Source organism: Salvelinus fontinalis, chromosome 23 (genome assembly GCF_029448725.1).
Source record: "Salvelinus fontinalis isolate EN_2023a chromosome 23, ASM2944872v1, whole genome shotgun sequence".
Taxonomy (NCBI): domain Eukaryota; kingdom Metazoa; phylum Chordata; class Actinopteri; order Salmoniformes; family Salmonidae; genus Salvelinus; species Salvelinus fontinalis.
Window position 1 is genome coordinate 3,845,288 of NC_074687.1, and position 14,525 is coordinate 3,859,812.

At 41.9% G+C, this 14,525-nt stretch overlaps 1 protein-coding gene across 5 annotated transcripts in view; it reads left to right on the plus strand.

Moving 5' to 3' along the window:
• Positions 1 to 14,525, plus strand: part of LOC129820732 (inositol polyphosphate-4-phosphatase type I A-like) — a 51,260-nt gene that overhangs the window by 7,691 nt on the left and 29,044 nt on the right. For all 5 annotated transcript variants that reach the window (XM_055877642.1, XM_055877646.1, XM_055877643.1 and 2 more), the window contains exons 2-4: positions 1,993 to 2,307; positions 2,458 to 2,502; positions 11,398 to 11,516. In XM_055877642.1, the coding sequence (XP_055733617.1) occupies positions 2,202 to 2,307; positions 2,458 to 2,502; positions 11,398 to 11,516 (270 nt within the window). In that variant the 5' untranslated portion in view covers positions 1,993 to 2,201. The remainder of the gene's footprint in view (positions 1 to 1,992; positions 2,308 to 2,457; positions 2,503 to 11,397; positions 11,517 to 14,525) is intronic.

Genomic DNA, 14,525 nt, shown 5'->3' on the forward strand with positions numbered 1-14,525 from the left:
CGTGTGCGTGCGTTCTTGTGTTTATGTTAGAGAATACACACAGACAGACACACATGATTATGTTGCTTTGAAACATACTTTTATTTTTAAAATATGAGAACTGAAACCTTACCTCTTGTTCTCTTTAATCTTAAAGGAGAGTTACAATCAGGGGGTGTTGAGCTATAAAGAGTTCTGAATGTTATATCTGAGTGTTGATTCTAGCGGGGTTCATTGACGACACCTGCAGTGAATAAATTAAGTGTTATTTGAGTCGCAATGGTCATAAAGGGTTTACTTTTAATTCAAACACATTCACTTAGACATAGGATGTTATGTATTGTGTGGCTGTAGGATTGTGACGCAGAGAACATGACTCATAGCCAGTCAGCTAGTGGCCGAGTGGGAGTGATAAGACACAGCTTATCAAATCAGGATCAAGGCTGGTTTGTTTTTCTGGTGGAATGCCTCTTTATATAGAGGTGTGGAAACACTGAGCAGAGGTGAGAGAACGGTGTGAGATTCATGTTCATACAGACTCCTTATACTATGTAACAGTCAGGTTAAGGAACTTGTAAAGACCAATGTAATGTATTTCTTCTGGTAACTGATCTTTGATAACGGAAACAACCCTTGTTGCAAATACTGCAGCAGTGGCACACAGATACACAATGAATGGGTTTTCATGAGCATTTATTTGTTAGCCTGCAGAAGCCATTTTGATCTTGTTCTAGTACTTCCTTGAAGTACTAACTGATCTGATGATAAACAAGGAGTGAAAGGAGTAAAAAACAAAGTCATTTCTTTCACCTATTCAGTCATGTCAGAGGATCTGTGATTATTTCCGGTACCCATCCAATCTTTTAGAACCGGGCTAATGCTGGGTGGAAGGAAGGAGCAAAGGATTCTGGGAGCTTGGCCTGCTTTTCGTGTCGTGTGTAGCAGGTGTTCTCTCTGGCCGGGACAGACTGGGATGGGTGCCTGTTTGCATGTGTGGTTATGTGTGTGTGTGTGTGTGTGTGTTGTACTATCTTTTTCTGTAAACTGTTGCTGGGCAAAACCCTATGCCACAGGAGGCTGCTGAGGGGAGGACGGCTCATAGTAATGTCTGGAACGGAGCAAATGGAATGGCATCAAACACGTGGAAACATGTCTTTGATGTATTTGATACCATTCCACTGATTGCACTCCTGTCATTACCATGAGCCCTTCCTCCCAAATTAAGGTGCCACCAATCTCCTGTGGATGATGCGTAATGAGAATTAGACAGCATTAGTTCTATGACACAAAAGATGAAGTGTAGATTGCCTTTTCTTCTCTCTCTTCCTCTCCGTCTGTCTCTTGGCTCCCTGCAGCTGTGTGGAAAGTCACATTTCCCCTAACTCAGCCTCTTCACACTGCATGTGTTAGCACTTTTACAGACAGAGAGTCGAAATCAGCCACCACAGGGCACAGACAATTATGGAGTTTTTCCATCACTGTGTTCCTTCTTCCACCAATCACTCACTGTTGTCAGATGCTTTCGTTTTGGAAAACCCAAAGATTCCTAGAACTTCCCACACATTCCCTGGAGCACAGTGTCCCTCCGGGCCCTGAAGCTTGGAGTTGTTCCTCTCAGCTCTCCCATCACTTCATGAAAGTTTCCGAGCTGTTGAATATTTCATTAGGTTGTTAGGAATCAGGAACAAGGATTATAGAGGAACACCAACTCTGAGGCCAGAATGGAAAGCCAACTTTAAAGTATAGATGTAAGACTACTTTAAAGTATAGATGTTGATGTAGGATTGAGCTGAATAGTACATAAGAGGGGCAGCTGTGTTGTGGTGACATTGTGCTACTCATGACACTGATTAGCGACAGTTCATGTGCCTCACCTTCAGCAGAGTGGGAAGGGTCATGTAGACAACAAATAAAGATCAGGTGAAGTGTGTGTCCACCATCCACTCCAACCATTCTGTTTCTATGGTGACGGTGGCTAATACCTTTGTTGTCATTATCTCTCTTTCCCTCCAGCTCCATCGCTAAGAGACCAGAGACTGAAGAGACCGTCACACAGGAAATGATCATTCCAACACACACACAGGGATCTGATCTGAAGAGAGTGTTTGTGTGAGGAGGGTGTGTGGTGTGTGTTCTTAACCCCCTCCACCCCTTACCCAGAATCCTCTTCTCCAACCCCTCAGACTTTACCCCCCCGACCCCTAACCCCTGACCCCCAAGCCATGATGTCGGGGAAGGGGAAGGTTAGCCCGCGTCACCGGCCATGGTCCGTGTACCGGGCTAACACCTTTGACCTCTCTGCTGAGATGATGGGGCTGACACTGGCAGGTAAGGGCCCGGTTACTATAGTTAGCGTAGTTAGAGTATTTCTTATTGCCCACTGAGTTGATGCAGGATGTCAAAATAAGCATGTGCATAATCTTGCCTTGTTAGTCACTGTAGCTGTAGTAAAGAAACAGTTTCTCTGTGTTGTTGTAGGTAACAGTCAGGACCCAGATGAACCGGTGTTGGAGTTCAGCCTGGGTGAGTGTTGTGATGCTGAAGTCAACTTCTCACTGCTGTTCAATTGTCTTTGATATATACAGGGCATTCAGAACGTATTCAGACCCCTTGACTTGTTCCACATTTTGTTACGTTACAGCCTTATTCTAAAATCTACACACAATAGCCCACAATGACAAAGTCAAAACAGGTTTTTAGAAATGTTTGCAAATTTATTAAACATTAAAAACAGAAATACCGTATTGACATAAGTATCCAGACCATTTGCTATGAGACTCGAAATTGTGCTCAGGTGCATTCTGTTTCCATTGATCATCCTTGAGATGATTTAAGTACACCTGTGGTAAATTCAATTGATTGAACATGATTTGGAAAGACACATACCTGTTTATATAAGGTCCAACCTTGGACAGTGCCAAACCAAAAACCAAGCCTTGAGGTCGAAGGAATTGTCTGTAGAGCTCAGAGACTGGATTGTGTCGAGGCACAGATCTTAGGAAGGGTACCAAAAAATGTCTGCAACATTGGAAGATCCCCAAGAACGGAGTGGCCTCCATCATTCTTAAATGGAAGAAGTTTGGAACCACCAAGACACTTCCTCGAGCTGGCCGCCCGGCCAAACTGAGCAATCGCGGGAGAAGGGCATTGGTCAGGGAGGTGACCAAGAAGCTGATGGTCACTCTGACAGAGCTCCAGAATTCCTCTGTGGCGATGGGAGAACCTTCCAGAAGGACAACCATTTCTGCAGCACTCTACCAATCAGGCCTTTATGGTAGAGTGGCCAGACGGGAGCCACTCCTCAGTAAAAGGCAAATGACCGCCCTCGTGGATTTGGCCAAAAGGCACCTAAAGATTTGTCTGAAGGAAACCTGGCACCATCCCTACGGTGAAGCATGGTGGTAGCAGCATCATGCTGGATCATGCAGGATGTTTTTCAGCGGTGGGGACTGGGAGACTAGTCAGGATCGAGGCAAAGATGAACAGAGCAAAGTGGTCCACACCGCTCTACACCATGTTGACCTAACCATAACTCTCTACATCATGTTGACCTAACCATAACGTAACCATAACGCTCTACATCATGTTGACCTAACCATAACGCTCTACATCATGTTGACCTAACCATAACGTAACCATAACGCTCTACATCATGTTGACCTAACCATAACGTAACCATAACTCTCTACACCATGCTGACCTAACCATAACGTAACCATAACCCTCTACACCATGTTGACCTAACCATAACGTAACCATAACTCTCTACACCATGTTGACCTAACCATAACGTAACCATAACTCTCTACACCATGTTGACCTAACCATAACGTAACCATAACCCTCTACACCATGTTGACCTAACCATAACGTAACCATAACTCTCTACACCATGTTGACCTAACCATAACGTAACCATAACTCTCTACACCATGTTGAGCTCACCATAACTCTCTACACCATGTTGACCTCACCATAACGTAACCATAACACTCTACACCATGTTGACCTAACCATAACACTCTACACCATGTTGACCTAACCATAACGTAACCATAACTCTCTACACCATGTTGACCTCACCATAACGTAACCATAACTCTCTACACCATGTTGACCTAACCATAACGTAACCATAACTCTCTACACCATGTTGACCTCACCATAACTCTCTACACCATGTTGACCTAACCATAACGTAACCATAACACTCTACACCATGTTGACCTAACCATAACACTCTACACCATGTTGACCTAACCATAACACTCTACACCATGTTGACCTAACCATAACACTCTACACCATGTTGACCTAACCATAACACTCTACATCATGTTGACCTAACCATAACACTCTACACCATGTTGACCTAACCATAACACTCTGCACCATGTTGACCTAACCATAACACTCTACACCATGTTGACCTAACCATAACACTCTACACCATGTTGACCTAACCATAACACTCTACACCATGTTGACCTAACCATAACACTCTACATCATGTTGACCTAACCATAACACTCTACACCATGTTGACCTAACCATAACACTCTACACCATGTTGACGTAACCATAACACTCTACATCATGTTGACCTAACCATAACGTAACCATAACACTCTACACCATGTTGACCTAACCATAACACTCTACACCATGTTGACCTAACCATAACACTCTACATCATGTTGACCTAACCATAACGTAACCATAACACTCTACACCATGTTGACCTAACCATAACTCTCTACACCATGTTGACCTAACCATAACCCTCTACACCATGTTGACCTAACCATAACGTAACCATAACACTCTACACCATGTTGACCTAACCATAACACTCTACACCATGTTGACCTAACCATAACACTCTACACCATGTTGACCTAACCATAACACTCTACATCATGTTGACCTAACCATAACGTAACCATAACACTCTACACCATGTTGACCTAACCATAACACTCTACACCATGTTGACCTAACCATAACACTCTACATCATGTTGACCTAACCATAACGTAACCATAACACTCTACACCATGTTGACCTAACCATAACACTCTACACCATGTTGACCTAACCATAACGTAACCATAACTCTCTACACCATGTTGACCTAACCATAACACTCTACACCATGTTGACCTAACCATAACGTAACCATAACGCTCTACACCATGTTGACCTCACCATAACTCTCTACACCATGTTGACCTCACCATAACTCTCTACACCATGTTGACCTCACCATAACTCTCTACACCATGTTGACCTAACCATAACGTAACCATAACTCTCTACACCGTGTTGACCTCACCATAACTCTCTACACCATGTTGACCTAACCATGAAGTAACCATAACTCTCTACATCATGTTGACCTAACCATAACGTAACCATAACTCTCTACACCATGTTGACCTAACCATAACTCTCAACACCATGTTGACCTAACCATAACTCTCTACATCATGTTGACCTAACCATAACGTAACCATAACGCTCTACATCATGTTGACCTAACCATAAAGTAACCATAACTCTCTACACCATGTTGACCTAACCATAACGTAACCATAACGCTCTACATCATGTTGACCTAACCATAACGTAACCATAACTCTCTACACCATGTTTACCTAACCATAACGTAACCATAACGCTCTACACCATGTTGACCTAACCATAACTCTCAACACCATGTTGACCTAACCATAACGTAACCATAACCCTCTACACCATGTTGACCTAACCATAACTCTCTACATCATGTTGACCTAACCATAACGTAACCATAACGCTCTACATCATGTTGACCTAACCATAACGTAACCATAACTCTCTACACCATGTTGACCTAACCATAACTCTCAACACCATGTTGACCTAACCATAACTCTCTACATCATGTTGACCTAACCATAACGTAACCATAACGCTCTACACCATGTTGACCTAACCATAATGTAACCATAACTCTCTACACCATGTTGACCTAACCATAACGTAACCATAACGCTCTACACCATGTTGACCTAACCATAACTCTCAACACCATGTTGACCTAACCATAACACTCTACATCATGTTGACCTAACCATAACGTAACCATAACGCTCTACATCATGTTGACCTAACCATAACTCTTTACACCATGTTGACCTTACCATAACGTAACCATAACCCTCTACATCATGTTGACCTAACCATAACTCTCTACACCATGTTGACCTAACCATAACGTAACCATAACGCTCTACATCATGTTGACCTAACCATAACCCTCTACACCATGTTGACCTAACCATAACGTAACCATAACGCTCTACATCATGTTGACCTAACCATAACTCTCTACACCATGTTGACGTAACCATAACACTCTACACCATGTTGACCTCACCATAATGTAACCATAACACTCTACACCAAGTTGACCTCACCACAACGTAACCATAACACTCTACATCATGTTGACCTAACCATAACGTAACCATAATGCTCTACACCATGTTGACCTAACCATAACGTAACCATAACTCTCTACACCATGTTGACCTAACCATAACGTAACCACAACGTAACCATAACGCTCTACATCATGTTGACCTAACCATAACGTAACCATAACTTTCTACACCATGTTGACCTAACCATAACGTAACCATAACTCTCTACACCATGTTGACCTAACCATAACGTAACCATAACGCTCTACATCATGTTGACCTAACCATAACTCTCTACATCATGTTGACCTAACCATAACGTAACCATAACGCTCTACATCATGTTGACCTAACCATAACTCTTTACACCATGTTGACCTTACCATAACGTAACCATAACGCTCTACATCATGTTAACCTAACCATAATGTAACCATAACGCTCTACATCATGTTGACCTAACCATAACTCTCTACATCATGTTGACCTAACCATAACGTAACCATAACGCTCTACATCATGTTGACCTAACCATAACGTAACCATAACCCTCTACACCATGTTGACCTCACCATAATGTAACCATAACACTCTACACCATGTTGACCTAACCATAACGTAACCATAACGCTCTACACCATGTTGACCTAACCATAACTCTCTACACCATGTTGACCTAACCATAACTCTCAACACCATGTTGACCTCACCATAACGTAACCATAACTCTCTACACCATGTTGACCTAACCATAACGTAACCATAACGCTCTACATCATGTTGACCTAACCATAACTCTCTACACCAAGTTGACCTCACCATAACGTAACCATAACTCTCTACACCATGTTGACCTAACCATAACGTAACCATAACGCTCTACATCATGTTGACCTAACCATAACTCTCTACACCATGTTGACCTCACCATAACGTAACCATAACTCTCTACACCATGTTGACCTAACCATAACGTAACCATAACGCTCTACATCATGTTGACCTAACCATAACTCTCTACACCAAGTTGACCTCACCACAACGTAACCATAACACTCTACATCATGTTGACCTAACCATAACGTAACCATAATGCTCTACACCATGTTGACCTAACCATAACGTAACCATAACTCTCTACACCATGTTGACCTAACCATAACGTAACCACAACGTAACCATAACGCTCTACATCATGTTGACCTAACCATAACGTAACCATAACTTTCTACACCATGTTGACCTAACCATAACGTAACCATAACTCTCTACACCTTGTTGACCTAACCATAACGTAACCATAACGCTCTACATCATGTTGACCTAACCATAACTCTCTACATCATGTTGACCTAACCATAACGTAACCATAACGCTCTACATCATGTTGACCTAACCATAACTCTCTACATCATGTTGACCTAACCATAACGTAACCATAACGCTCTACATCATGTTGACCTAACCATAACTCTCTACACCATGTTGACCTCACCATAACGTAACCATAACTCTCTACACCATGTTGACGTAACCATAACGTAACCATAACTCTCTACACCATGTTGACCTAACCATAACGTAACCATAACTCTCTACACCATGTTGACGTAACCATAACGTAACCATAACTCTCTACACCATGTTGACCTAACCATAACGTAACCATAACGCTCTACAATTGTAAACTATGACATCTACCTGAAATATGCACATTTTTCTAACAAAACCTATCCTATACCATAAATATGTTATCAGACTGTCATCTGAGGAGGTTTTTTCTTGGTTGGTGGCTATCAATATCTTAGTTTAGCCGAATTGGTGATAGCTACTGGTGTTGGTGGACAAAGAAAAGATGGTGGATTATGCTAATGTGTTTAGCTAATAGATTTACATCTTTACATATTGTGTCTTCCCTGTAAAACATTTTAAAAATCGGACATGTTGGCTGGATTCACAAGATCTGTGTCTTTCATTAGCTGTATTGGACTTTATTGTGTGAAAGTTAAATATTTAAAAAATAAATTTTTGGGGAATTTCGCGGCTCTGCCTTTTCAGTGGGGGTGGGAGCGGCACCCCAGGGCTAGACAGGTTAACACCTATAACGAGTAAAAACATGACCGGAGATATATTACTGGCTAAACCACAGCTTGGAAGGAGGCCAGTCCGAAGTCCATCGTGCGTCAGGCGCAGGGAGGAAATGAAATGTACTTCCGGCCTTTGGTCTTTTATACAGGCCCAGATTGCGCAATCGACTCCATTCAAATTGTCACCACTTACTGACATCTAGAGGAAGGCGTAGGCAGTGTTTGTATCCCCATAGCGTTCACAGGGACATTAAAACTGACCTGGGAACAGGGGCCAAGATTTCTGAAATCTCACTCCCTGTCAGGAAAAGTGCTGTAGAATGAGTTCTGTTTCACTCAGAGACATAATTCCAACGGTTATAGAAACTAGAGAGTGTTTTCTATCCAATAATAATAATAATATGCATATTGTACGAGCAAGAATTGAGTACTAGGCAGTTTAATTTGGAGACCAATTTACGCTAAGTCGAAACAGAACCCCCTATGTTCTCAAGAGGATAACTCTCTACACCATGTTGACCTCACCATAACTCTCTACACCATGTTGACCTAACCATAACGTAACCATAACGCTCTACACCATGTTGACCTCACCATAACTCTCTACACCATGTTGACGTAACCATAACACTCTACATCATGTTGACCTAACCATAACGTAACCATAACTCTCTACACCATGTTGACGTAACCATAACACTCTACATCATGTTGACCTAACCATAACGTAACCATAACACTCTACACCATGTTGACCTAACCATAACGTAACCATAACTCTCTACACCATGTTGACCTAACCATAACGTAACCATAACACTCTGCATCATGTTGACCTAACCATAACCTAACCATACGCTCTACATCATGTTGACCTAACCATAACCTAACCATAACGCTCTACATCATGTTGACCTAACCATAACGTAACCATAACACTCTACATCATGTTGACCTAACCATAACGCTCTACATCATGTTGACCTAACCATAACGTAACCATAACTCTCTACATCATGTTGACCTAACCATAACCTAACCATAACGCTCTACATCATGTTGACCTAACCATAACGTAACCATAACACTCTACATCATGTTGACCTAACCATAACCCTCTACACCATGTTGACCTAACCATAACGTAACCATAACTCTCTACACCATGTTGACCTAACCATAACGTAACCATAACGCTCTACACCATGTTGACCTAACCATAACGTAACCATAACGCTCTACACCATGTTGACCTAACCATAACGTAACCATAACGCTCTACACCATGTTGACCTAACCATAACGTAACCATAACTCTCTACATCATGTTGACCTAACCATAACGTAACCATAACACTCTACATCATGTTGACCTAACCATAACCCTCTACACCATGTTGACCTAACCATAACGTAACCATAACTCTCTACACCATGTTGACCTAACCATAACGTAACCATAACACTCTACATCATGTTGACCTAACCATAACCCTCTACACCATGTTGACCTAACCATAACGTAACCATAACTCTCTACACCATGTTGACCTAACCATAACGTAACCATAACTCTCTACACCATGTTGACCTAACCATAACGTAACCATAACGCTCTACACCATGTTGACCTAACCATAAAGTAACCAACATTGAAAAGTGAAAGTCTAAAGTTACATACATGGGATGCTTTGGTGAATTTCAGAATGTCTGGAATAGAAAAGGCAGAAATAAAACAATTCAATAAGCATTCGCAGCCAGTCATCCAAAACATAGTCCTATGCAGTAGTTAAATTCCTATAGAAGGCTGAGGATGTGTGTTCAACAGGCAGACAAGTTTCAAACCATTTAAATGCATTCAAATCATTTTTGTGAAGAACTTTAGTGTTATTGTGGCATACGGTGGTTACATTCAGATGCGAGTCCCCTTTCCCTCTACACCACGTTGACCTAAGGTTGCTGGATCGAATCCCAGAGCTGGACAAGGTAAAAATCTGTCGTTCTGCCCCTGAACAAGGCAGTTAACCCACTGTTGCCCGGTAGGCCGTCATTGTCAATAAGAATTTGTTCTTAACTGACTTGCCTAGTTAAATAAAGATTACATTAAAAAAAATGTATGAAAACACACCCAAGACCTCCGACTGGGGCGAAGGTTCACCTTCCAACAGAACAATGACCCTAACCATATAGCCAGAACATTGGAGGAGTGGCTTCGGGACAAGTCTCTGAATGAGTGGCCCAGTCAGAGCCCGGACTTGAACCAGATGAACATCTCTGGAGAGACCTGAAAATAGCTGTGCAGCGACGCTCCCCATCTAACCTGACAGCTTGAGAGGATCTGCAGAGAAGAATGGGAGAAACTCCCCAAATACAGGTGTGCCAAACTTGTAGCATCATACCCAAGAAGACTCAAGGCTGTAATCGCTGCCAAAGATGCTTCAAGAAAGTAGTGAGTAAAGGGTCTGAAGACTTATGTAAATATTTCCGTATTTAAAAATAAAAATAAAAATTGCAAACATTTCTTAAACCTGTTTATGCTTCGTCATTATGGGGTATTGTGTGTAGATTGATGAGGGGAAAAAACTATTTAACACATTTTTTAATAAGGCTGTAACGTAATAAAATGTGGGAAAAGTCAAGGGGTTTGAATACTTTCAAAATGCACTGTACATACCCATTGATTATTGAAGAGTTTAACTTATTAATGACTTATGAGGTAGTACAACTATCTTTCCTATCATAACTCAAACTCTAAAGTTGTATTGCTCTGTCTATGAATGTAATAGTGGTTACAACTTACATTTCCCCAGCTCCATCTCTCAACATTGTGCCATCAATGTTCATGTCTTATGTTGTATTCCCAGCCTGCAGTGAACTGGTCACACCAGCGTTTGAGCGTAAGCCAATCAGCTTTGTGGCGGTCAGCTGTACAACTCCTCCCCAGGCCTTCTGGACCAAACACGCTCAGACAGAGATCATAGAGGTAGGACCACACCACTTTGACCTCCCAAAACGTAACCAACGTTGACCTAACCACAACGTAACCAGACTGCTCTACACCACGGTGACCTAACCATAACATAACCATAACGCTCTACACCATGTTGACCTAACCATAACCTAACTATAACGCTCTACACCATGTTGACCTAACCATAACCTAACTATAACGCTCTACACCATGTTGACCTAACCATAACCTAATTATAACGCTCTACACCATGTTGACCTAACCATAACGTAACCATAACACTCTACACCATGTTGACCTAACCATAACGTAACCATAACACTCTACACCATGTTGACCTAACCATAAAATAACCAACACACTCTACACCACTTTGACCTAACCATAACCTAACCATAACGCTCTACACCATGTTGACCTAACCATAACGTAACCATAACGCTCTACACCATGTTGACCTAACCATAACTCTCTACACCATGTTGACCTAACCATAACGTAACCATAACTCTCTACACCATGTTGACCTAACCATAACGTAACCATAACTCTCTACACCATGTTGACCTAACCATAACGTAACCATAACACTCTACACCATGTTGACCTAACCATAACGTAACCATAACACTCTACACCATGTTGACCTAACCATAACGCTCTACATCATGTTGACCTAACCATAACGTAACCATAACACTCTACACCATGTTGACCTAACCATAACCCTCTACACCATGTTGACCTAACCATAACGTAACCATAACACTCTACACCATGTTGACCTAACCATAACGCTCTACACCATGTTGACCTAACCATAACGTAACCATAACGCTCTACATCATGTTGACCTAACCATAACGTAACCATAACGTAACCACACTGCTTTACACCACGATGAGCACTGCCAATTCTCACACATTGGCCATGAGACACGCATTTGACCCTCTTCTCACATACACACGCCACACCTCATATCTCACGCCACACCTCATATCACACGCCACACCTCATATCTCACGCCACACCTCCAATCTCACGCCACACCTCCAATCTCACGCCACACCTCATATCTCACGCCACACCTCATATCTCACGCCACACCTCATATCTCACGCCACACCTCATATCTCATGCCACACCTCATATCTCACGCCACACCTCATATCTCACGCCACACCTCATATCTCACGCCACACCTCATATCACACGCCACACCTCATATCACACGCCACAACTCATATCTCACGCCACACCTCATATCTCACGCCACACCTCATATCTCATGCCACACCTCATATCACACGCCACACCTCATATCTCACGCCACACCTCATATCACACGCCACACCTCATATCTCACGCCACACCTCATATCTCACGCCACACCTCATATCTCACGCCACACCTCATATCACACGCCACACCTCATATCTCACGCCACACCTCATATCTCACGCCACACCTCATATCTCACGCCACACCTCATATCTCATGCCACACCTCATATCTCACGCCACACCTCATATCTCACGCCACACCTCATATCTCACGCCACACCTCATATCTCACGCCACACCTCATATCTCACGCATTGAAAAGTACTGCATTTATTTCTTTAATTATTCCATTGTATAGTCAGTGTGATAACTTTTCAACTGAGTTCCAAATCATGTAGAAATCAAAGCATCTGCGCCTGCAATTTAACATCACGACCTGTATCATTGTCCTGTCCTGCCACAGCACTGTGAACCACGACACATTCAAGCATATGATTGGTCTAGTTATGTAAAGGATCAAGGGGATTGGATGTAGGTTTTAAAGAAAAGGTTAGAGTGGATCTGAATGGAGAGAGAGAACGTTCTCCACTGAGTATATACAACTGTAAAAAGAGCAGCACGGTAGACCTGTTTTATCTACAATGTTTTGGCTGTGACAATGAAACGACAGCAGACAGACCTACAGTTTGTTTTAACAGGGAAGTTTGGTAGGGTGACCTGATGTGTAACTATGAAAATCATTTTGTCAAACAGATTGTGAAACCAAAAGTGTAAGTTTAATTCTAGAGGTAGGACAATGCATAGAAAATCATTTGGGTAGAGTGTAGGAGCAGATTTATTACATTTACATTTACATTTAAGTCATTTAGCAGACGCTCTTATCCAGAGCGACTTACAAATTGGTGCATTCACCTTATGACATTTATGTCATCTAGTCTTCAGGAGATTTTATTGTCTATTTACTTGATTTAGTCTGATCAGTGGAACAGTTCTCATTCTTAACAATGGGCTAAAATATAGGGTAATTACTGTGTTTGTCAGCAACAACACTACTGCTATTCCCCACACTTATTCAAATGTTCCACGTCTTCCCAATTTTGCCAGTGGAATCACATATTTGAAAACTGATATGCCTATTTGTGTCATTGAAAATGAATTAGATGAGGCTATGTATTTTTGCAGCCATTCATGGACAGTTGTGAATAAGTCATACAAATAAGCATTGGATATTAAATGCTCCAGGCCTCATCATTTGTGTTACATTTGAGTATTGTGCACATGCTAGGCAGAGATGGTAGGGGGACTCAACTCCTAAATGCATCATATCTTATGCAGAGTAAGATGATGGCAAGGATCTTCAACTCGTAAACCACCTGAAAATTGATATTCATTAGATTTTTTTTTTAAAGTTTGGGTGATTTTGAGAATTGTTATAACAAGAACATTTTTTCAAACACCCAGCACTTGGGAAACATAGATTGGGGGTGGCCAACCCTCCTGGAGAGAAAGCAGGATTTTCATCTATCTCTATTTTAAAGAGAGTTCGCCCAAATGACAAAATACAAAATGTTTGTGTCCTTACCTTGAAAGCAGTCTATGAACAAGGAGACTGCAATCTATGATTTGGTTCCCCACTGCCATCAACCATTAATATGATTATTTCCTGTGCAGAGCCTTGGTGTAGTGGTGACAATCCCTGGTATGTCTCATACAACTTTCCACCTGAGAACAGGGATCA